Source organism: Ochotona curzoniae, unplaced genomic scaffold (assembly GCF_017591425.1).
Source record: "Ochotona curzoniae isolate NIBS_2020 unplaced genomic scaffold, NIBS_Ocur_1.0 contig_2927, whole genome shotgun sequence".
NCBI lineage: Eukaryota > Metazoa > Chordata > Mammalia > Lagomorpha > Ochotonidae > Ochotona > Ochotona curzoniae.
Window position 1 is genome coordinate 2,826,415 of NW_024465654.1, and position 24,364 is coordinate 2,850,778.

Below are 24,364 nucleotides of genomic sequence, written 5' to 3' on the forward strand. Positions count from 1 at the left end.
TTGTGCCCGGGCCCGCGCAGCGCTGGGTTCCGAGGCGGGTGTTCGGGACAGCCTGCCGCGGATTGGCTGTTGTCTCTGCCAACTTGTAAACTCCGTCGCTGATTGGTGCGTATTGTGCACTCCTGTTTTTTTGGGTTTTTTTCCCTTTACCGTTCCAGCCTGGACCGCTGCAATCCAGCGATCAAGTCAAGTCTTCAGGTGATGTGTGTGGGTTCTGGGGTCCCGCGAGGGGAACCTTTAAAGAAGTGGGGTGGTGAGGTGCGGCTTGGTAGACACACTGTGATTTATCTGCCCACGACGGACTGTGTGTGGTGTGGGCGCATGGCTGTACTTGCCCACGTCTGTGACCTGGGTTGTGTTAGGATGCGGAGCACGGGATTCTGATGAAGAGAATCAGATGGAATATGGCGCATTGGGGCTGTCTCATGGAGTAACGTGGCACAGGGTGGACAAACAGTAAATGTTAATTCTCAGTGCGGAACTGGAAAACGCCCGTGCTCGCCGCTGTTCTGGCCTCAGACCAGAACAGTGTCGTTTTACAGCTCTTTAAACAGTTTCATCGTCATCGATTTGACCCTCGGAGCGATGTTGTGAATTAGTTCACCCCTTTTATGGATGAGACCCAACGGGTTCAATAACGTGATCAAGTGACAGTTTCAATTGGAATTAGTCTTGTCCAGAGTTGATCTCAGATCCTCTTAAAGTCAGGTCACCGGCTTGTTGTAAGACTAAAAACCAGTCTATCCTAGGGGCAGGGCAGTAATAGAAACCTCGGCTGTAACCCTGACCCTGGGCCTGTTGGTTTCCAGCTCTGTGAGTCCGTTGGCCAAGGATGTCTCCCCAGCTGTTTGAATTCCACCTGCCCTTAGCCCCAGAGGAGTTGTTGAAGAGCAGAGGGGTGAATCAGTATGTGGTGCAAGAGGTACTGCCTGTCAGACAGCTTCCGGCACAGCTCAGAGGTAAGCCTGGGGATGCTGGCAGTGCGCCTGGTGCTTCAGAAGAGCACCCCACAGACGGCGCTTTCCGCTCCTGGTTCCGTGAGGGCAGCCAATTGGCCTTCCTGGACTCTGCTGCTTTCTCCCTAGCACTGTGCAGGATGCATGACCCCAAGTGGAGGTCAGGGATTCAGGCTCGGCCTAACCAGCGGCTGATATAAGAAATTGAGCTGAGATTCACAGCCTGGTGTGACCCACACACAGCGTTTTAACCCCTGGACCAAGTGGGTGCCCCAAAACAACTGACCTGATGGTGAATTTGTTCACCCTAGCATTACCACCAACAGGAGTGACGCTTGTACTGTGATAAACTACAGCTACGTCGTTAGGCATGTGGCCTGTCTTTGACCAAGTGTCATTGTTAGTGGTGTATGGCTCTATATACTGTATGTTACTGGCAGATTCAGTGAGGCACTGCCAGCACAATGCCCCGATGCCAGTGGGAGGGGAGAGCCTCAGGGACAGAGTAAAAGCTGGCGCCAAGCTGCCTGGCTGTAACTCGTGCTCCAGTGCTCTGCCCTTGGGCAGGTTGCTTCTCTATGGGTCTCAGCCCGTCCATAGGGATGCCGAGAGTAAGCTACTGCACTGTCTCCCTGAGGAAACACCGGGGTGGGGTGACAGCTTGATGCCTCTGCAGCCTGTCTCCTCTTGATGTTGTGTCAGGGTCGCCTGAGACAGCTACTTGATCTGATGTCGAAAAGAGGAAAAGGGGGCTTTTTGTTCCATGCTTTCTTCTTTGAAACTCTCAAAACAGACCAGAATTGAATCGTGTGTGTTTTCTCCATGAGTAAGGAAATGAGACTATGCAAATTGGCTATATTGATAGGTTATTACTTGGGACCCTCCCTTAGTCTGATCACGTTACCATTTGATAAAAGAAGATAGATGGCAGAGGTGGATTGGTGGGTGGCCAAGCCAGTGTCCGCATTATATAGGTTATATGTATTATCAGTTGCACATGTTGCACACTAAAATTATTTTTCAGTCATTTCAATGCATTTTTTTAATGGATGGCCACTACTAAGAGGGTTTTTTTTTTGTTTGTTTGTTTGTCTTTCTTTTAGAACTGTTGCTTTGTTTTGATTTTGTTACATAGGATCCTAATTTCTACTATAGATTTGAAAGACAGAGTTCAAGAGGAAGAGACCAGAGACAATCATTTTGTGATTCGCTCCACATATGGCCACAGTAGCGCAGCCTAAGCCAGGCTGAGACCAGGAGCCTGGAACGCCATCCGGGTCTCCCGCGTGGGTGACTGGCCCAAGCATTTGGACCATCCTCCGCTGCTTTCTCAGGTGTGTTAGCAGGGAGCTGGATCTGAAATGGAGCAGCTGGCACTCTGTCACACGGTCCTATGGGATGATGGCATCCTAGGCAGAGCACGACGCTGGCCCCTCGCAGGGCACCTCTGAGCAAGTGAGGAGATGAGCTGAGCATCCCAAGCAGACAGACAAGCCAGTACAAAAGCGCTAAGGGAGAAAATGCCAGTATACTTGAAATAGTAACTGGAAAAAAAAAGAGCTCAAGTTGGAAGTAGTACAGACTTTTTTTTAAGTCTTGTTCTTCAAAATATGGTCCTTGGATCAATATCTTCTTTGTAATGATTTGGGAACCTAATAGCAATGCGAGATGTCCCGGGCTGGCACTGTGGTATTGCATGTTAATCCTCTGCCTGCAGTACCAGTATTGTACATGGGCACTGATTTGAGTGTTGGCTGCTCTACTTCCCATCCATCCCCCTGCTAATGGCCTGGGAAAGCAGCAGAAGACTGTCCAGGTCCTTGGGCCCTGCACCCGTGTGAGAGACCTGGAAGAAGCCCCGGGCCACTGACTTCAGATCTAGTGCCAGCTATTGTGGTGCCTCAGGGAGTGAACCAGCAGATGAAAGATCTCTCTCTTCCTCTAGCTGTCTGTAACTCTGCCTTTTAAATAAAATAAGTCTGGAAGGGAGGAAATAAGGAAACGCAGCAAGTCAAGCCTTCCCCAGACTACTGAATCAGAATTCAGACATATCGGACATGACTGATTTGGGTGCACGTACAACCTTGAGAAGCTTTGCTATCTAGAGTCTTGGAGCTTGTGCTGAAGACTTCAGCTTCGGTGTGAGCCAGCTTGGGGTTTGAGCATGGCACTGACACGGCCTCTCACTTTGTAAGTCAAGGCCATGGGGCTCATCCCCCAGGTGCTACTGCCAGTGTTCCATATGGGTGTCAGTTCAACTCCCGGCTGCTCCACTTCTGATCCAGCTCCCTGCTTATGGCCTGGGAAGCCAGCAGAGGCTGGCTCAAGTCATTAGGCTCCTGCACCCACGTGGGAACCCAGAAGACACTTCTGGCTCCTGGTTTCAGATTGGATCAGCTCTGGTCTTTGTGGCCATTTCAGGAGTGAACCAGCAGATGGAAGATCTTTCTCTCTGTAAATCTGCCTTTCTAATAAAAATAAAACCTTAGAAGAAAGAAAGAAAAACTGATGTTAGAAAACATTTTTTAGGGCCTGGCGCGTGGCCTAGCAGCCAAAGTCCTCACCTTGAACGCGCCGGGATTCCATATGGATGCTGGTTCTAATCCCGGCAGCTCTACTTCCCATCTAGCTTCCTGCTTGTGGCCTGGGAAGGCAGTCGAGGACGGCCCAATGCTTTGGGAGCCTGCACCTGTGTGGGAGACCTGGAGGAGGTTCCTGGCTCCTGGCTCCTGGCTTCGGATCAGCACAGCACCAGCCATTGTGGGTCACTTGGGGAGTGAATCATCGGATGGAAGATCTTCCTCTCTGTCTCTCCTCCTCTCTGTATATATAAATAAAACTTAGGAAAAAAAGAAAGCAAGCATTTTTTTAGAAAGAAAACCTCCCATGCCGTGTGATACGATGCATGAGGGAGGCCCGACCGCTCTTCTGCCATGATCGTGACAAAAGATGTGCAACCTCAGTGTAACGATAAAACATCAGAAAATCCCAAAGGAACATTTTGCCAAAAAAATGTCTAATTTTTTTTTTTTAATTTTTAAAAAACTGTTTATTTGAAAGAGTGACAGAGCAGTTTTCCATCTACTGCTTCACAAATGGCCACAGTGGCCAGCATTGGACTCAGTGCCAGGGCCCTAGGCCTGGAGTTCCTGCAGGTCTCCCCCTGGGTGCTAGGCCCGGGAACTTGGGCCTTCTGCTGCTGTTTGGCCAGAGGCTTCAGCAGGGAGCTGCATTGGAAGTGGAAGTGCCTGATCTCAAAGCAGTGCCCACGTAGGAAGCTGCCATCACAGGTAGCAGTTTTAGTTGCTATGCCACAGTGTCCTCTGTAAGGAAGTGGTGCAAGACAAGAATTGTAGAAGATTGACGAGACCCCAGACCAGAAAAGGCATAGGATGGATGGTTGGCAGAATTCAAATAAGTTTGATAGGTTCATTAGTTTCTTGATTTAGAATAAATATTTGGGCCCGGCGCGGTGGCGCAAGTGGTTAAAGGTCCTCACCTTGCACGCCCGGGATCCCATATGGGCGCCGGTTCTAATCCCGGCAGCCCCGCTTCCCTTCCAGCTCCCTGCCTGTGGCCTGGGAAAGCAGTTGAGGACAGCCCAAAGCTTTGGGAACCTGCACCCGCGTGGGAGACCCAGAAGAGGCTCCTGGCTTCGGATCGGCATAGTATCGGCCCGTTGCGCTCACTTGGGGAGTGAATCATCGGACGGAAGATCTTCCTCTCTGTCTCTCCTCTCTGTATATCTGCCTTTCCAATAAAAAATAAAATAATAAAAATAAATCTAAAAAAAAAAAAAAAAAAAAAAAAAGAATAAATATTTGTACTATGATTATGTAGGATTTTACCAGTACTGGGTGAAAAGTGCAGGAACTGTACTATGATACATTTTTGTAATTTCAAAATGAAGCTTGCTTTTTTTTAAAAAAAATATCTTTTTATTGGGGAGGCAGATTTACAGAGAGAAATATCTCCTATTCCACTGTTCAGTCCCCAGATGGCTGCAATGGCCAGAGCTGAGCCCATCAGAAGCCAGGTGCCGGTGCTTCCTACGTGGCTGCAGGGGCCAAGGCCTTGGGCTGTCCTCTGCTGCTGTCCAGACACACACGCAGGGAGCAGGATCGGAAGTAAAGCAGCCGACACAAACCAGCACCTGTGTGGGATACTGGTGCTTATAGGTAGCGGATTAGTTAACTGAGCTACCACACTGTCCCTAAACTAGTTATTTTTTTAAAAAAATCCTCGGTTTGCACCGAGTTGGACTCAGCAAATAAGCACTGTGAGACGTGAGCTGGGCAGGAGAGTGTCTGCTGTGTCTAGCCGAGATGTGTGGTAGCTAGAGAAGAGTGGGCTGGCCCTTCTTAGCAAAGGAATGGTCCTTGTAAAACAAATATGTAACTATACTTGTTGCAGGTTACATGGAAATGTTTCCTTTCTGTTTTTTGTTTGATTGTTTTGTTTTTGATTCTACCAGTTAAAGCAATAAACTTAATTTTCTGCCATGTGTACAATTTTCCCAAGAAAATGTCTCTCCCCTCCAAATTAACCAGTTTCTTTCCTCCTCTGTAGAGTTTCAGTCTGCCTTCCGAGCACAGGGGCCCCTGGCGGTCCTGGAACACTTCGATACCATCTATAGCATTTTACAGTAAGTGCAGCACCCAACACCCAGCCGACACTTTTCCAAAGAACTGGTGGCCCTCTGTCCTGCCCCTGCATGGCAGTGCAGGAATTCCCCGTCCTGAGTGCCCTGATAAATGCTCCCACGTGCAGGTATCTGTACTGATTAGCATCTGCCCAGTTTCCTGCAGTATGTGTTCAGTTGAGCAATTTCACATGACTTTTTAAGTGTGAAACTCCATGGGTTAGCTCTGAACTTCAGCGTGGGCTCCGCGGGTCGCCATCTCTCACTCACTCCCATACTTTTTTTCCTTCGCAGTCACTTTCGAAGTGTAGATGCTGACCTGAAGGAGGATACTCTGGAGCTCCTGATGAAAGGTGCTCTGGGGTCGTGGGCTGGGGAACTAAGGGTGTCTGATGTCTGCGGGTTGCCGTTCCTCCGACTTGTCAGCCACGTGATGATATCAAGGCTGTTGTGATTCAGTTGGCTTGGCTAAGCCCTAGGGCCCCTGACATCTGAAGGTCTGTAATCTTGGTGGGCGATACAGAGCAGTGTCCGTCCGCTGTAAGGGCAGACCGACAGAAATGGCTTCCTGCTTTGGAGCTAATCTCTCTGACAGAGGTCACTCTTCCGGTTGCTGGGGAGAATTGTGGTAACTGGAGTAAGAGAGCAGGGACAGGGCACATCTCGTCATCTGGAGTCAGGGGTCTCTGAGGACTTAGCTTATTATCACGGCCACTGAGAGATGAAACACAGATCTTTGGTAATCTGATGGCTGCAAGAGCTGGGTGGTGTCCAGTTAGAGAGCAACGGGAAAGCAAATGGAACCGACTCCGGGCTTCTCTCCCCACGCAGTGGTGTCCCGCCACTCCCAGGAGCTTCCAGCCGTCTTGGATGATGCCTCTTTGAGTCAATCAGATCGCAGCAGCCATCTGAACGCCCTGAAAATGAACTGCTATGCTCTGATCCGCTTTCTGGAGTCTTTTGAGACCATGGCCAGCCAGACAAACCTCATGGACCTGGAGCTTGGTGGGAAGGTAGCTTGGGGTCCTGCCTGGCTCCCTTCTTCTGTCTAGGAGCAGAGGGGAATTGAGCATAAAGAAGACAATCTGATGATTTCAAATCACTTAGTCCTTTTCTGGGGTTTAGAAGAAGATACCCCGAAACACAGTCCCTGTGTTTCCTTCTGTGACAGGTAGCTCCTGTTGGGACTGTGGTACTTGCCCTGTGTTGCTGTCTGCCTTGCCTCGAGATTGTGTAGTTTGCACATTCAGGCCAATAGAACTTGGCCAACTGTGTTTCCTTGTTTTGTTTTGTTTGTTTGACTTTGAATGTATATGTGATCCTTTTTAGGGTAAGAAAGCCCGGAACAAGGCAGCCCAAGGCTTTGACTGGGAGGAGGAGAGACAACCTGTTCTTCAGCTTCTAACACAGCTGCTTCAGTTAGATATCCGTCACCTGTGGAATCACTCAATAATCGAAGAGGAGTTTGTCAGGTAGGAGTTAGGACGCCACAGCTAAGCCAGGGCTGAGAAGGCTCTGCTATCTGGTACACCTTTTATTTATTTACTTTTCTTTCGCTTTTTAAAGATTTATTTTATTTTTATTGGCAAGGCAGCTTTACAGAGAGAAGCAGAAACCAAGAAAGATCTCCATCCACTGGTTCACTCCCCAGACGGCCACAACCAGAGCTAAGCCGATCCAAAGCAAGGAGCCAGGAGCTTCTTCCTGGTTTCCCACAAGGGTATAGGGTCCTAAGGCCTTGGGCTGTCCTCAACTGCTTTGCTAGGCCAAAAGCAGGGAGCTGGATGGGAAGTGGAGCCAGCAGGGCCATGAGCTGGCACCCATATGGGATATTGCACTTGGACATGGAGGATTAGCCAGTTGAACTATTCTTGGCCCCCAGACACACATTTTAGATATTTCTGTTGCCTCAGCTCTGCCTATAGTGCACATGAGTGTCACAGCATGAGGTTATTAGCAAGTAGATAACAGCATGTTGATGACTGGTGGTCGTTTTTCCTTTCTAATGCCCATTTGCTCGAGAGGCAGTATTCACTAAAAAATCTCCGTGGCATGTGGCTGCCATCATGATGTAAACAGAAGTACTTGTTGCTTCACCTCAGAGTTCGTATCACATAGCAGAAGATAAATTTTGAAATAAAATCTATAGTATGTTTTATACTTTATTACTGTGAAGTAAAATAAGAGGTGGAAATTTGGTGCCAGAGTATTAAGATTTTATTATATGTTTTGATGATTTATTTATTTGTGAGGCCAGTGTTGTTAACATACATGATTTGAGTTGCTTTTTAAATGTCTAAGAAACATTAGATTCAGCCGTTGGCTGTGCTGACTTAGAGTTCAGGACAGACACCTGGGACATTTGGGGATATAACATTTAGAGCCATATGGCCCCCAGTTTGTGTCCTGGCTGCTCTGCTTCCCATCCAGTTCCCTGCTTGTGGCCTGGGAAAGCAGTGAAGGGTGATTGGGGTCTCTGGGCACTTGCAGCCATGTAGGAGACCCCAAAGAAGTTTTGGGTTTTGGGCCAGCTCAGTTCTGGCCATTGTGGCCATTTGGGGAGTGCAGCTGACAGAAGAGTTCTCTCTCTTTCCCTGTAAATCTGCATCTCAAGTTAAAATGCATAGATTTTTAAAAGGGGGGTGGGTTATGGAACTGAAATGGGTGGATCAGTAAGCATACCAGAAAGAGACTGGAAGTGTAAGAACTGTTCCCTGAGGCGCAGCAACGTTCAGAGGGTGAGGAGTCGAGGATGGGGAGGGTGAGGCGCCCAGGGTGCTGAGAGGGCAGTGTGGAAGCCAGGTGAGGCCTGTGTCTTAGGGAAACTGATGCTTTGGAGCACGTGCAGCTGTGAGGTCAGGGGTGTCGGTGACTTGACGCTGTCAGCATTCATTTTTGTTCTGTGTTATGTCATAACTGGTGAAAAGTGGTAATTTTTAAAAATCATTTGTGTTTTGAGTCAGAGTTACAGGGAGTGAGACCTAGCCATTGCTTCACTCCCCAAGTGGCTGCCATGGCCAGGGCTGAGGTAGGCCAAAAGCAGAAACCGAGAGCTTCATCTGGGTTTCCCACATGGGTGGCAGGGACCCAGGCACTTGGGCCATCGTCTCTTGCCTTCCCAAGCCATTATCAGGGAGCTGGATTGGAAGGGGCAACAGTTAGGACATGAACTGACACCCAGTTGGGATGCCCATGTTTCAGGCAGTGAGCTCACCCGCTGTGCCACAATGCTGGACCCCGAAGGTGGTAATCTTGAGGGCAGGACTGCTGGGGTCAGCAGAGCAACTTGGTACAGAAGGCAGCTGGATGAAGAAAATAAGAAGACTCTGACTTTGGGGGACTGCAATATTAGAACCGTGCCCCAATGTGAGTCCAAGTGGCTGATGGGGTCTTCTCGTTCTCTGCATTCTCCAGTTTGGTCACTGGCTGTTGCTACCGCCTCCTAGAGAACCCCACCATCAGTCACCAGAAGAACCGGGCCACCCGGGAAGCCATCACACATCTGCTCGGTGTGGCCCTGACACGTTATAACCATATGCTCAGTAAGTTCTCCCTCCACCTGCCCGGCCCCGCCGTCAGCATTTTGTCCATCAGTTCTCACGTGATGCCTCCGCAGGTGCCACAGTGAAGATCATCCAGCTGCTGCAGCACTTTGAGCACCTGGCACCCGTCCTGGTGTCAGCTGTGAGCCTGTGGGCAACAGATTATGGAATGAAGAGCATAGTGGGAGAGATTGTAAGGTGACTCTTCCTCCTCAGGGCTAATTCTTATTTTCCTTGGGGGAGGGGTCAAGAAAGATGAGCAATACGTCCTCCGTGCCGCAGTGGGTTTCTCTGGGTGCTAGCTGCCCGGCTTCCCTCTCCTCGCTGAGCTGTGGTTTTCTTCTTTGTGCAGGGAGATTGGACAGAAATGTCCCCAGGAGCTGAGTCGGGACCCTGCAGCGACAAAGGGCTTCGCAGCCTTCCTGACTGAGCTCGCAGAACGCGTCCCAGCTGTCCTCATGTCCAGCATGTGCATCTTGCTAGATCATCTGGATGGAGAGGTGGGTCAGCCCTGGGAGCGAGCTTCATTCTTGAAAGGCTGTTTCTTTATTTTAACTTTTAAACGTTGTTTGGAAGGCTAAGAGAGAGACTGATGTCCATGTACTGATTCGCTCCCTAAATGCCCACGACAGCCAGGCCGGAGCCAGGGCCGAGGGCTCCGAGTGCACCTCCTGGGTTACGTGGGTGACTGGTACCTGAGCCATCACCTGCCACCTTCCAGGGTGTGCATGACAGGAAGCTAGAATTGGCAGCAGTGCCAGAACTTGAACCCAGGTACCCTCCTGTGGGATGCAGGTGTTGCAAGCAGTGATTTAACCTCTGTGTCGAACAGCCAACCCATCTCTTTCTTACAGGATGAGAGGGTTTTCACAGGCGGAAAATTGTTCAGTCTTATCGTGGGGGCAGTTACTGTTGGCAGAGAAATAGCTCAGGTTTATCAAGAAAGGAGCCCTTAGTAACCTTGTTAGTGTTACACTGGTTTCTATCCAGTTCTGGAGGGAGAAACAGCAGCTGCACAGCCTAAGTCTGATGAAAGCGCCTCGGCTTTGATGCCAAGTTCCCCCCTTCCTCAGAATGAAGCCTCCTCCTGCCTTCTGCAAACCCAGCCCAGCCCCAGATGTTGCGGACATTTAGCGAGTGAATCAGCAGATGAGAGCTCTCTCTACTTGCCTCACTGCCTTTCAAATCAATAAATAACTTTATAGAAAGAATCTTGGATGAAAGGTGCCAGTACATGCTTCTGGCATGTGTGTTGGTAGATGAATGTGATTCCGTATTCAGGTACCACCATGCTTCCCCTGTGAGCTTCCAGGGACCTGATTTGAACTTTGGTTTTTGGCCCCACATTCTCCTCTGGGCAGACAAGTTTGTACGATTCAGCTGTGAATATCTAGGCCATTGAGCAGAAAGGTCATAGCCAAGCACAAGCGAGTTTAACCTGGACTACAGGCCTTGCGCCCTCCTTGTGCCTGGATGGGCCCAAGAGTTTCAGGCCAGGAGAGTTTCCACTGGAGAGCAGAGGCTGGTACCAACTGGATTTCTCTCTCCTAGAATTACGTGATGCGCAATGCTGTGCTCGTAGCCATGGCCGAGATAGTCCTGCAGGTTCTGAATGGCGATCAGCTGGAAGAAGCAGCCCGAGAAACCAGGGACCAGTTCTTGGACACGCTGCAAGCCCACGGCCATGACGTCAACTCCTTTGTGCGGAGCCGCGTTTTGCAGTTGTTCACCCGGATTGTGCAGCAGAAGGTGAGCAGGCTTCGTGTGCAGGCCACAGCGGGCAGAATTGCATCCCCACAGAGGAGGAGCCTGGAATTCACTGCCGGCAGGGATGCGCGTTTCCGTTCCAGGCCTATAACCTGTCTTACCACCCCCCCCCCCAGGCCGCTGCACCTGTTCTGTATCCCTCAGAGAGGTCTTCACAGTGAACACATCACTGTATGGAGAGTGTACTTTCAGATCACCTTCAGCAGCATGCATTCTTTGAGATGGCAACTGATGCTCCTCTCCCTCTGCCCCGCAGGCCCTGCCCCTGAACCGTTTCCAGGCTGTGGTGGCCTTAGCAGTGGGGCGTCTGTCAGACAAGTCAGTGCTAGTGTGCAAAAGTACCATCCAGCTGCTGGCCAGTTTTCTAGCCAATAATCCCTTTTCCTGCAAGGTAAGTAGGCTGGATCTCTCTAAAAGACCAAGAATTAGCTAAAGGATGACATTATGTCCCTTAGTGACACTCGTACTCATTTTACCTGGGTAGCTTAGTGATACCGACCTGGCTGGACCACTGCAGAAGGAGACCCAGAAATTACAAGAGATGAGAGCCCAGAGGCGCGCTGTGGCTGCTGGTAAGTGTGTTCTCCCTGGCCATGCTCTCCCCGTCAGCCTTTTCCCCCCGCAGCTCCAGGAGGGCAGACTAACGGAGACTGTCCTTCAGCTGTGGTGTTAGACCCCGAAGAGGAGTGGGAGGCCATGCTACCGGAGGTGAAGTGCACCCTAAAACAGCTTCTTGAGCTTCCCCCGGAGGAAGAGGAGGCGGCTGCTGAGCAAGTTGCCAGCACTGAGACTGCTGAAGAGGTGGAGAGACGCATCCAGCAGTTGCTCACCAAAGCCAGTTACAAGTATGTGGAGGAGTACATATGCTGTGTTTGTGCTTACACTTGGCCTTGAGGATCTGACACAAAAGGTTACTTTCCAATGAGCTGTACTTAGGCATGTTGGCCACCAGGTGATAGTGTTTTCATTATAGTAATGGTCTGATCAAGACATGGACTTGCTTTTCTGCTTCTATAAATGTTTAGAAAGAGGATTAATACAACTGAATGTAAGTAAACTTAAGTCACCCCTCATTGGCAGACAAATCCTATAGGTAGAATTCTGTTTGTGTAATCTTAAGTAGCGTGCTTGATTTTCTGGGCTTCAGTTTTGCTCTCTGTAAGAGCAAGATGTTCATGAACTTGGATGATCTCTAACGACTTCCCAGCTTTGAACCCTGGTATGAGTCCTGATCCTGGAGAGAGGATTTCTCCCCTTTTTTATGACTGGAACTTAGCAACTGAAGTCATTCGAGCTTCCCTTAGGCTTCAACCACAAGTTCCTTAGCTACTCAGCCTGTTGAGGGGTTGGCTGGCCGCTTGCTGGTTCTGTTCTTTCCCCAGTGCCTTTTATTTTTACCAGAGCATAAACTGATATTTATTACTAGAGCTTCCTTCTTCCTCCAAGCATTCTAGTATTTTCTGCTTTCAAATGACAGAAGATTTCTTTTCATGTTAAAGCTGTCAACCCTGGAACAGGTTGTTATATAGCAGATTAAGCTGCCACCTTGCAATGCCAGCATTCTACATGGGTGTCTGTTCATGTCCAGCGGCTGCGCTTCCAGTCCATCTCTCTGCCAGTGGCCTGGGAAAGCAGGGGGAGAGGATGCAGGGGTTTGAGTCCCTCCATCCCGCATGGGAGATCTGTGTGGAACTGCTGGCTCCTGGCATCAACCTGGCCTAGCACTGATCATTGAGTCCTGAACCAGCAGGTGGAAGATCTCTCTTTGTCTGTGTTTCTGTCCCTGTAACTCTTTCAAAATTAAAAAGATAATAATAATAAATTTATTTTTTTTTGTTACAGAATATGAAAATATAAATTTAATATGGCTTTGGCTCAATATAGTTTCAATTCCACAAATGGAATAGATGTTGTTCAATTCTCTTGTTTTGGACTTAAACAAGTTTTTCAATATTCCATTTGAATTACATCAACATTATATATATATATATATATATATATATATACACACACACATACATATATAAAGTAATCTTATAACCCCATATGTTTCATTTGATAGGCATTGTTTTCTTTTTTTTTTTTTTCTTATTGTATAGTCTTTCAAATTTTAATAGAATATTCTTTTTTTTTTTTTTTTTTTTTTGCCCAAGGGTGTGTGACCTAGGCAACTCAACAAGAATCCATCTGGAGGGTTCAGCAGGTTAAGTTGCTGCTGGCGACACCCGCAATAATAATAAATTTAAAAGCCCCACCTCCTTCAGAAATATAGTTATAGTAGATATTGGGTGAAGTTCTTAATGACTAAAATTTTTGTCCCATAGCAGGCAGCTTTTCCTCTGCTATTTGCATGATTTGCTTTAAGTTTGTCTAACATTTATGGCTTCTCCCTAAAGCACTTTGGGCAGCTGATGGTACCAGATTGTCTTGCCCGTTTTACAGGTAAGGAAACAGAGCTCATGGAGTTAGGTGGCTTCCCTGTCACAGTCAGAGCTAGTGAGCAGCAGAACTGGGCCCAAGGCCTTGCATTACAACCTCGAGTGGTTTGGGTTCAAATTGCCTTTTTCTTTTTAAAGAGCAAGAGACAGAAAGATATTCCATCTGCTGGGTCACTCCGCAAATGGTCCCATTGGCCAGGGCCGGGTCAGGCTGAAGCCAGGAGCTCCTCCACATGGGTGTCGAGGCCCAAGGACTTAGGCCATCTTCCGTTCTTTCCTTTATCCAATCATAACATTTACAAACTTCCTGCCTTCCTCTTAATTCAGACTTTACCTAACAAAAGTGGGTAAGTAAGCTCTAAAAGAAAAAAAAGAAGTAATTTTTTTTATACCTTGAACCAGTAAGATAAACAAGCTAAAATGCTGTTTAACCTGCCCCTCTGAGGTAATCAATGTGCAGCACATCAGGATGGGTTGAATTTGGTTGGAGTGTCCACATCAGTCATTCCTGGGCAAATCACACTGTCCACCCCTCGTAGCTTCTATAGACAGACCGTATTTTCAGTTGCTTTATGTATTCATCTCTTCTCTGCATCCATACCTCTCCCTGGAAGCTCGCTCCGAGGGGTGTACTCAGTGACAGCCTTGGTGCCTCCAGCACAGCGTGCTCGGCCAGCTGTCCCTGCCGCAGAGCCGTTAAGATCTTCCTGAATGCAGCGGTGGAGCACTCTTGCGACATGCCAGGCAGGATGCCATGCCGGTGATGCACTCAAATATGTTGCTGATGAGTGAGCTTATTCTCGTCATACCCATGGCCTTGGACAAGAGGCCAGTGTCGGGCGCACCTACCTAAGCGAGACAGAGAAGCTGTCCTCATAGCTGTGCTTACACTTTTTACTGTGCTTTTGTGCTGTCGTCACCACCTTCTTGGGGCCTCTTGGACTTGAGCATTGTGATGCTAAATATCACAGCAGTAACAACACCTGCACTAACAATCCTGCGCTCCCCCCTCCCAACCCCATCATGAACAGAGCTGAATCAAAAATGGAGCTGCCAGGACTCAAACTGGTGTGCCTAGTGGATGCTAGCATCACAGGGTGCAGCTTAACCGGCTGTGCCTCGACACAGCTCCACAGTTATGTCAGTGGTTTAGACACACACACACACACACACACAACTGCTTTGTTATTTTTTTGTGGCTACATAGAATGTGATTAGCCAATTATTTAGTTAATTTTCTTAACTTTCAATTGGATAAGTTTTTGAAACAGGTTATTTGGGTAATTTTGTGATTTTGAAACTTTTAAAAGGTGGAACTGGTATTTAGCCTAGCAGTTGTGACTTAGCATCCCATGTAAAAGTTCCTGGGTTCTATTCCTGACTCCAGCTCCTAACTCTAGCCTCCTAATCTGTTTTTGTTTGTTTAAATTTGAGTGAGCGAGAACCCTCATCGACCAGTCCTCCCGCCCAGCAGCTGTATTGGCCAGGGCTGGGCTGGTCAGGGGTCAGGCACTCCGTGCGGGTCTCCTGATGTGGGGCAGCACTTGGGCCATCACCTGCTGCCTCCCAGGAAGCAGGAGTCAGGAGCTGGGACTCAGACCCAGCTACTCCGACATGAGACGAAGGCGACCTCAGACAGTGCCTGGCCTTGTCTCTCCATAGCCGGGGGCTTTGTGGCCCCTTGGTGGCAGTGTCCTTTTCTTTGGGCACAGGTCCTGTAGCCCTGTGGAATCCTGACCACAGGCTACAGGGGCTCTGTGAGGCGGTGACGGGCTCGTGTTCTTTCAGGCAGGCTATCCTCCTCGCTCGTGAAGCCATGGGCCGCTTCCCCGAGTCGGGGCCCTTCAGTCGTGTGGAGCCGGACGATGCTGAGGAGACCAGGGTCCTGAATCTCTTGTCACTTATCTTCAAAGGTAATGCCTGTGCTGCTGCAGACAGCACGGCGGTTAGTGCGTTTTGGGCGTTCTCTCTGGCCTGGCCAGCGGCCTACTGGAGAAAGGCCGGGGGACATTGGCAGTGCATTGGCTCTGGGGTGAAAACAGCCGCAAATCTTGGATCGACAGTCACGGGCGACTATCCTAACTGTGTATGGCTTTACATGATCTTTCTTGAAGAATACTTGAGCCCGGCACGGTAGCCTAGTGACTAAAGTTCTTACCTTACACATACCTGGATCCCGTATGGATGCCCCACTTTCTGCTTCCCATCCAGCTCCCTGCTTGTGGCCTGGGAAAGCAGTCGAAGTGGCCCAAAACCTTGGGACCCTGCACCTGCATGGGAGACCCAGGAGAAGCTTCCCGGCTTTGGCTCAACTTTGGCCATTGCGGCCACTTTGGGGAATGGATCATCAAACAGAAGATCTTCCTCTCTGTATATCTGACTTTCCAATAAAAATAAATCTTTAAAAGAAAAACAGAAGGAAGGATAATGCTTTAGAGTAGGTTCTAATTTTGTTTCTCCACAGTGTGGGAGAAAGGGATGTCGATGGATATTGGATTTCCTCATTACCTTTGAACAAAACCACCCGAACTCTAGGCCTTCTCTAACTCTAGGCCCTGCAACTTGCAAACAGAAGACTCCCCAGGCACCTGCAGGGAACGCAGTCGCAGGGCAGCCCGAGTGCACAGATGAGCCGCGTGCCCCTGAGCCGGAGCAACCAACCCGGGCAGACGATGAACTGGTGAAGCAGGAGATGCTGGTGCAGTACCTGCAGGACGCCTACAGCTTCTCCCGGAAGATCACGGAGGCCATCGGCGTCATCAGCAAGATGATGTACGAGAACACGAGCACAGGTGCTGCAGGCCCTCTCCGAGGCCTGGGGCTTGGGGGGAGGCCCAGCCCTGTGTGCTTTTCCATGGTAATCTGCTTCTTTCCGAGGCCAGTCTTGTTGTATTTGCTGCTCTCTGGGCCCCTTGTGGCTTGTGTAGTGTAACGTAGGGGGTGTTTCTGGAGGAAGTCGGCCTTCTTGGGGTAACAGCAGATTCTGGGTTTAGGTGTTAGGAGAGTATTGCCAAGTAGATGGGTGACATTTGTGTCTGTCCTCCCAGTGGTGCAGGAGGTGATTGAATTTTTTGTGATGGTATTCCAATTTGGGGTACCCCAGGCCCTGTTTGGGGTGCGCCGCATGCTGCCTCTCATCTGGTCCAAGGAGCCTGGAGTCCGGGAAGCTGTGCTTAATGCCTACCGCCAGCTCTACCTCAACACCAAAGGGGACTCTGCCAGGTGCGTGGAGGGCAGCTTCCCCTGCTGACTGCAAGGTCAGCCTCGCAAATTGGACTTTCGTGGGGAGGGGGCTTCCCCACGCAGATCTGCACCGGGGCGCAGACCGAGCTGCGATTCCAGGAGAACCATCCCAAGCCTTGGCCTGGTGCCAGCGTGGCAGAACTCTGTGCCCCCTCAGCTGATGCCTTTGTGTGACCCCATCTCTGTCCCCTCAGAGCCAAGGCCCAGGCTTTGATTCAGAACCTCTCCCTGCTGTTGGTGGATGCCTCCGTGGGGACCATTCAGTGTCTCGAGGAAATCGTAAGTCTCCTCACTTGAACTTTGTGTATTAGCAAGGTGTGCTGGGCCTTCAGCACCAATCAGCCCTGCTGCAGGGCGAGGCTGTTTGCTTTCATGGGCCCAGGTTTAAAGGAAGCAACAACCCAGCTTAAAAATGTTTCTTTTTTTCTTTTAAGATGTGTTGTTTATTTTTATTGCAAAGGCAGATCTACAGAGAAAAGGAGAGACAGAGAGATCTCTGTCCACTGGTTCACTCCCCAAGTGGCCACAATGGCCAGAGCTGAGCCTATTCAAAGCCAGGAGCTTCTTCTGGGTCTCCCATGTAGGTGCAGAGTCCCAAAGACTTGAGCCAGCCTCTTCTGCTTCACTACAAGGAGAGAGCTAGATGGGAAGTAGAGCAGCCAGGACACAAAATGTTGCCCATATGAAATCTCTGCGCTTGAAAGGGGAGGATTGGCTAAGTGAGCCATTGCAATGGACCCCAGAAAACAACATTTCTCAGCCAGTGCAACAGGTAGACTAGTAAGTGCCAGAAGGAGTGGCACAGGTAAAGATCGTAATGTGATCATTGTATCATAGTGACAACACTTGTAAGGTATTTACATGCCAGGCACTGATCTGGTTTTTTAGACTTTTTTGTTGGAAGATCCCATTCAAAAGAAGCAAGTAAATTAAGAATTGGTTGTTCCAACCTGTGTCTTAGCCACTGCACCAAACTCCTACCCCCTCAAGCATTGTACATATGTTATTGGGTTTAGTTCTCACAACAGCCACATAGGGTCTTGCTACCTGCTGCTGATACGAAGACAACTAAAAATCTAAAGCTCAGGGAGGTTGTGGAACTTAGCTAGTAGAGACAGGTAGTTAGTGGCAGAGTTTGAGGCTTGAAGTCAGACAAGAACTCCAGAAAACACACTCGGCTTCTGGGAGGGCGGAATCACAGAGAGTTAAATCCTCACCTTGCATCCACCAGGATCCCATATGGGTGCCAGTTCGTGTCCCAGCTGCTCCACTTCCCTTCCAGCTCCCTGCTTGTGGCCTGGGAAAGCAGTGGAGGACGGTCCAAAACTTTGGGACCCTGCACCCTGGCTCCTAGCTTCGGTTCGGCTTAGCTCTGGCTGTTGTGGCCATGTGGGGGAGTGAACCAGTGGATAGAAGATCCTTCTCTCTGTATCTCTTCTCTGTATATCTGTCTTTCCAGTAGAAGTAAATCTTTAAAAAAAAAAAAAGGGGGGGGGAAGAAAGAATAAGAGATCAAATTGAGGTGGAATGGCCAGGGACAGCTTCTTGAAGGTGGCAAGGTTTCGGTGAGGTCTTGGACAGGGTTCCCAGAGGTACCCAAGAGGGAGAGCGCTTCCAACAGGAACCCAGCAGAGGCTGGCCCTTGTTCAGGAGGACGTGTTGCTTCTAGCAAAGACTGCTATCTAGAAGAGATAATACAGTTCAGAATAAAAGCTGAAACTGAACCATGAGGTCCCTGAACCCCTTTAGAGTCTAGGACTTTGACCTTGTCAGCCAGGGATCCCAGCGTTTCGGATAGGCCTGCCTGCTTTGGAGCAGCCGTGCTGTGGGATCCAAAGCAGAGGAGGTGCCAAGCATCCCTGCCTCCCGCCAGCCACCTTTCTCTCCTTCCTCACTGGGGAATGGGAAGAGCCTGATGAGGGCGGGTGGTCCAGGAGTTCATGGGCTGGCTGCTAGTCAGGACCCCTATGGTAGAACAAGGAGAGTAATTACTGTAGAGTGTGAAAAAGATCAGACCAGACCCAAGTGTAGGATGTAGGTGGAGTCTTTACAGCACAAGCTTGGTGACAGCAGCTCCTGGCCCACTGTTGCAGAAGTCCGAATACTCCAGTCAGATTGAGAGCACTTCAGGAAAAACAAAGTTTCCACGCATTCAATTTACTAAGTGGAGGCAGGAAGGGAACTAGGGGAGTCCAAGTTTCCCGGTAGTTTTATTAATCCAAAGTAGCACAGTAGGAGGCATCAGGGACTAACCAGGTGTATGGCGCCTGCTGAGCCATTTCTGCAGCTAGCAGCTGCACCCTTCCGGGTGAAGCATGTCGGGGGCACTAACCCAACAGCAGCGGCCAGGCTGGGAGGCTGGGGACATGACCCGAAGGCTGCTGGAGATGTGCAGTGACAGGGACTGGACAGAGCTGTTCTTAAAGGAAGACAAATTTTAAAGGCAAACTTGAATAGATGGTTCCTGAAAATTAGCTAACTGGAATAGGCATTGTGGCACAGCAGGTTAAGCTGCCAAGTAGAATACTTGCATCCCATATTGGAACATTTGGCCTCCGCTTCCAATCAGGCTTTCTGCCCGAGATGTACCTCCGCAGGCCCCTACACTTGGCACCTCCTTCTTGCTGTCACCTTCCTAAGGATTGCTTGCATCACTTCAGGTCATCAGCAGTGTCTCAGAGATGGGGCCCAAGGATTGGGTAATCCATTCGGGTTGGGCCTGAACAGTTGTCACTCTCCCTCACAGATTTGCGAGTTTGTGCAGAAGGATGAGTTGAAACCAGCAGTGATCCAGCTGCTGTGGGAGCGGGCCACGGAGAAGGTACCCTGCTCTCCTGTGGAGCGCTGCTGCTCCGTCATGCTGCTTGGCATGATGGCACGGTGAGGCCGGCTCAGGGGCCATCGGGCGGACTAGAGGGGGGCGTTTTGGGCAGGTTCCAGCACCACCTGCAGTGAAGGCCTGCAAGCCAGGCTCCCTGCACGGGAAGCAGAGCGGCAGCACCCTGCCTAGTGAAAGTAGTCTTACAAAGGGGATTCAGAGGCTGCCCAGTATAGGGGGCTGGTATGTCCTTCCATTGGCCCTTGTCCCCCACACTGTCCTCTTCTGGGTTGCCTTTGACTCTTGTCTCCCTTCCCCCAGAGGAAAACCAGAAATCGTGGGAAGCAACTTGGACACCCTGGTGAGCCTCGGGCTGGAGGAGAAGGTCCCCCAGGACTACCGTCTAGCCCAGCAGGTGTGCTACGCCATCGCCAACATCTCAGATAGAAGGAAGGTGCGTAGGGGTGGTTCCGTCCATGCCCAGCATGGTGGGGCTCCCTCAGTCGCCCTCTGCTCAGAGCCACAGCCACCTTCTGTCTGTCTGGTTTCCTCAGCCTTCTCTGGGCAAACGTCACCCTCCCTTCCGACTGCCCCAGGAGCACCAGTTATTTGAACGGCTGCAGCAGATGATCATAAAAGGTAGGCTAGCAGGACAACTGCTGGGCGGAACTGGACCCCCGTTTGCAGTGACCAACTTCCCCTTCTGCTCCCTGCAGGCTTCATGTACCCGGACCCCCTCTGGATCCCATTCAAAGAGGTGGCAGTGGCCCTCATTTACCAGCTGGCCGAGGGCCCCGAGGTGATCAGCGCCCGGATACTGCAGGGCTGTGCGAAGTTGGCCCTGGAGAAACTAGAGGAGAAAAGCTCATCTCAGGAGGACCAGAGTGAGTGAGCAGAGGCCCAGCCAGCCCAGCAGGGAGCAGAAGCCCCTGCCACTAGGGCCCCGCACTGTCCCCTTGCTGTTCCAGCTGAGGGTGGGTTGTCCCTTTGTCCCCACCCCACCTACTGGCTCTGCTGCTTGGGCTCAGACTCCATGGGATCATATTGTGTGATTGCTGCAGAGGAGGCGCCCACGATGCTCCCGACGTTGCTGTTGATGAACCTGCTGTCCCTGGCGGGGGACGTGGCGCTGCAGCAGCTGGTCCACCTGGAACAGGCCGTGAGCGGTGAACTGTGTCGGCGCCGGCTCCTCCGGGAAGAGCAGGAGCACAAGACCAAGGAGCCGAAGGAAAAGGTGACCGAGTCCCAGTTCGCAACCTCAGCACAGGACGGTACCCTCCAGGGACCTCAGCTCCCTGGCCCCAAGGTGAACTGAGCCCTTTGGCTCTTTGTTGCTGCTGCCCTGGACAAGATCGGTGCGACCAGAGAGGAAGCCGACTCGGGGAAATTGGAGGTCTCCATGAAGAGTGACTGCGGCCATGTTTGTGGGCCACTGAGCCTCTTTCCCACCACGTAGGACAGTCTTGTGACCTTGCACTGTTGTCTGGCCTGACCCTTCTGGTTGCCGCAGAATAAGGGTGTCTGTTGCAGGGTTGAGTTAAGTGTAGAAATAGCTGGGTAACCTAGAAGCAAATGTGGGGACCTGGCTCTTACTCGCTTTGATTCAGAGTCCTTTCCTTGAATGATCTGATGCAAGTCAGCTCAGATGTGTTCACGTGAAATGGAGTACGAGGCTGGAAACAAAAATATTGTCTCCAATCCCCCTTGACCCCTCTGCTTTCCTCCACTTAGAACACAAGCTCTGAGACCACCATGGAGGAGGAGCTCGGGCTGGTCGGGGCAACCGCGGATGACACGGAGGCCGAGCTCATCCGCGGCATCTGCGAGATGGAGCTGTTGGATGGTGAGGGAAACAGCTGAGTGCCCCCTGCCCTGCCCAGTGAGATGCCCTGTCCACTACTCAGAGCTGTGCTTCCAACAGGCAAGCAGGTGCTGGCTGCCTTCGTCCCGCTTCTGCTCAAAGTCTGCAACAACCCTGGCCTCTACAGCAACCCAGACCTCATTGCGGCTGCTTCGCTGGCGCTCGGCAAGTTCTGTATGATCAGGTAGGCCCGGGATTGGAGGGTGGCACCTCCTCGGGGATGATGAACAGGACACAGCCTCCCTAATGATCCTCCCCCGGCCCCTAGTGCCACTTTCTGTGACTCCCAGCTTCGCCTTCTGTTCACCATGCTGGAAAAATCCCCACTCCCCACCGTCCGGTCCAATCTCATGGTTGCCACAGGAGATCTGGCCATCCGCTTTCCCAACCTGGTGGACCCCTGGACCCCACATCTGTACGCTCGGTAAGCAATCCCAGCAGTACGCCTGGGGCCCCTCAGAGCTAGGGGCGGGTCTCAGGTTGCTGTGAAGACCACCAACACTTCCCCAAGACCAGCGTCCTTTAGCATCCGCTTGACACTTAAAGGGATCAAAGCTGCTCTGCTTTCCAGCTGCTTCTAGAATGGCATGCCATGGGAGCAGGTTGCTGCTGAGGTCTTTTCCAACCAGTGCTACCATGTAGCCCAGAGGTCTTGGCTCCGGTGACTTGAGGTTTCATTCCTAGTCTGCGGGACCCAGCCCGGCAAGTACGCAGAACAGCTGGGCTGGTGATGACGCACTTGATCCTGAAGGACATGGTGAAGGTGAAGGGCCAGGTGAGCGAGATGGCTGTGCTGCTCATCGACCCCGAGCCGGAGATTGCTGCCCTGGCCAAGAACTTCTTCAATGAACTTTCACACAAGGTGAGCAGTGGGGAGGTGGCTGGGGCTCACTGCCCAGGGTGGATGGAGGTCACCGCTTGTCTTTGACATGACTCTCCTTGCAGGGCAACGCAATCTATAACCTGCTCCCGGATATCATCAGCCGCCTGTCAGACCCCGAGGGCGGGGTGGAGGAGGAGCCGTTCCACACCATCCTCAAGTAGGCTTCATGGGCCCTGGGGCACTTGGCTCACACAGATAACTTAGGAGTCAGCCAACCTGTACCTGAACCCAGCACTCTGCCTTAGCTGTCCAACCCTCAGCAATTGCTTAACCCCTCTCTGCCTGTCTCCTCCTCTGGGTGTTAGGGCTGCTATTCCTGGTCCTTCAGCATCCAGCAATACCCACCAGGAGGTCCTGAGGCAGTAGCAGGTGCCCAGGAACTCCCAGTAGCACCCAGCAGCAGCCCCTCCTGTTCGTTCCCATTTCGGTAGTGGTGGCTGGGAAAGGGGTGAGGGCACAAGGAACAGTGAGGCTGGCCAAGGTCAAGGCAGAGGTGATACAAGAGAGGCAAGGGCCTAATCGAGACAGCTGGTGCTGGGCAGCGTGGGGGGCTGGTCTTGCCTGGCATCACCCACCCTCCCCTCCCCTCTGCACAGGCAGCTGCTATCCTACATCACCAAGGACAAGCAGACCGAGAGCCTGGTGGAGAAGCTGTGCCAGCGCTTCCGCACAGCCCGGTACGCGGCCTTCCCGGGGCGGGCTCTGTGCAGTGGCCTCCCTGGGAACTGCAGGAGAGAGCTGAGCCGAGAGGTTCCACCTGGGCCTCACTGCTGCTCACTCTGCCCTGTAGGACGGAGCGGCAGCACCGGGACCTGGCCTACTGTGTGACCCAGCTGCCCCTCACAGAGCGAGGCCTCCGCAAGATGCTTGACAATTTCGACTGCTTTGGCGATAAACTGTCCGAGGAGTCCATCTTCAATGCCTTCTTGTCAGTCGTGGGCAAACTGCGGCGCGGGGCCAAGCCCGAGGGCAAGGTGCGTGGCCATGCCGGGGACGCTGGGCGGTCACCCCACAGCTGCCGCTGTCCCCCCTCCCTGCAGCTGAGTTGCCAGGATGCTCACACCATATCTCTGTCTCCAATTTCTGTTTCTTTTAAAAAAAAAAATTCTTTTTTACATCAGGCTTATGCTTCAAGCTAAGCCTGCTTGCTTGAATGGCCACACTTCTGCCCCCACACGTGCCCAGCTTCCTGTCACTATCCCACAGAGTAGGACATTGTTACAACTGATGAACTGCATGGATTCTGCAGCTCCTGGGGTACACTGCCTGGGACATGCGCCCCCAAAACCGTGTCCTAGAGGATTGGTTCTGGCCACACGGGTGTCCCTTTGTGTCCTTCCTGTCCCCACCCCTGCACAGCAGCGGCCTCACCAACCACTGGCTCCGCCTCCTTCACGGAGTGACCACAGTTGGGAACTACAGCGTATCATGACCTTTCAGGGACCTTCTTCTTTAGTGTTAGGCATTTAAGTTTCCTCCATTGTCCTTCTGGGTCTTGTTCCTCTTCAGTAGTAAAGTAACTCCTCTCAGGCCTGCTAATCTTCCCCTTCCAGGCGACAATAGATGAATTTGAGCAGAAGCTTCGGGCCTGCCACACCAGAGGCTTGGATGCTGTAGAAGAGCTCGAGCTGGGCCAAGGGGGCAGCCAGAGAGCTCTATCAGCCAAGAAACACGGGCCAGGTACGGCTGCCTCCCCAGGGACAGGGCAGTGATACCACCGAGGCGGCCACACAACGTAGCTCCTTCCGCATCTCCTTGCCCCCCCATTCAGGCCCGAGACCCCAGCCTCCTGCAGCCCCCGACAGTGACTTCATCACACCCGTGTCCCGCCGCACCACCCGCCGGCAGCCCAACACTCAGCAGCGAGCTTTCAAAAAGAAACCCAAAGTGGTCTTCTCCAGCGACGAGGAGTCCAGCGAGGATGGTATGGCACTCCCTCCGGGGGCCCCTGCCTGCAGGTGACCCCAGCCACCCCAGGGAGCCTGTTCCTCAGCCCCCGCCCCTGGACGGCTCCCCCACTTGTTCTCCAAGATGTGTTTTTCACCATCTCCGTGACTCAGCGTTCCCTTACTCCTTGGTTCTGTACAGAGCTGTCAGCAGAGATGACGGAAGACGAGACGCCCAAGAAGACGACCCCCCTGCGCCGACCCACAGCACGCAGGCCCAGGTCCTAGGAGCCGGCCCCCCTGCGCCGACCCACAGCACGCAGGCCCA

The 24,364-nt window shown here is 51.5% G+C and overlaps 1 protein-coding gene and 1 non-coding gene across 2 annotated transcripts; both read left to right on the forward strand.

The window, feature by feature from the left end:
• On the forward strand, positions 1-24,333 carry NCAPD2 (non-SMC condensin I complex subunit D2). Its single transcript, XM_040978777.1, has 32 exons — positions 1-198; positions 810-959; positions 5,526-5,601; positions 5,893-5,951; positions 6,430-6,611; positions 6,928-7,070; positions 9,013-9,140; positions 9,215-9,338; positions 9,493-9,640; positions 10,692-10,889; positions 11,164-11,298; positions 11,392-11,479; positions 11,569-11,752; positions 15,134-15,258; positions 15,898-16,137; positions 16,393-16,567; positions 16,783-16,867; positions 19,335-19,468; positions 19,728-19,860; positions 19,961-20,045; positions 20,123-20,290; positions 20,468-20,640; positions 21,138-21,249; positions 21,328-21,451; positions 21,536-21,691; positions 21,952-22,129; positions 22,213-22,307; positions 22,747-22,827; positions 22,941-23,124; positions 23,704-23,830; positions 23,922-24,074; positions 24,239-24,333. The coding sequence occupies exons 2-32, from the start codon at positions 833-835 to the stop codon at positions 24,322-24,324; spliced, it is 4,206 nt and encodes a 1,401-aa protein (XP_040834711.1). The 5' UTR covers positions 1-198; positions 810-832; the 3' UTR covers positions 24,325-24,333.
• LOC121155611 lies at positions 6,024-6,351 on the forward strand. Its single transcript, XR_005883688.1, has one exon. It is a non-coding gene; the product is annotated as a small nucleolar RNA U85 (small nucleolar RNA).
• Positions 24,334-24,364: the final 31 nt, after the last annotated feature.

What these genes read in the sequence shown, in the direction of transcription:
- NCAPD2 (XM_040978777.1), top strand. Translation starts at nt 833, where the DNA reads ATGTCTCCCCAGCTGTTTGAATTCCACCTGCCCTTAGCCCCAGAGGAG. An exon ending in TCTGGAGCTCCTGATGAAAG is followed by an intron (nt 5,952 to 6,429) that starts GTGCTCTGGGGT and finishes CTCCCCACGCAG; the next exon opens with TGGTGTCCCGCCACTCCCAG. An exon ending in TAGATCATCTGGATGGAGAG is followed by an intron (nt 9,641 to 10,691) that starts GTGGGTCAGCCC and finishes TCTCTCTCCTAG; the next exon opens with AATTACGTGATGCGCAATGC.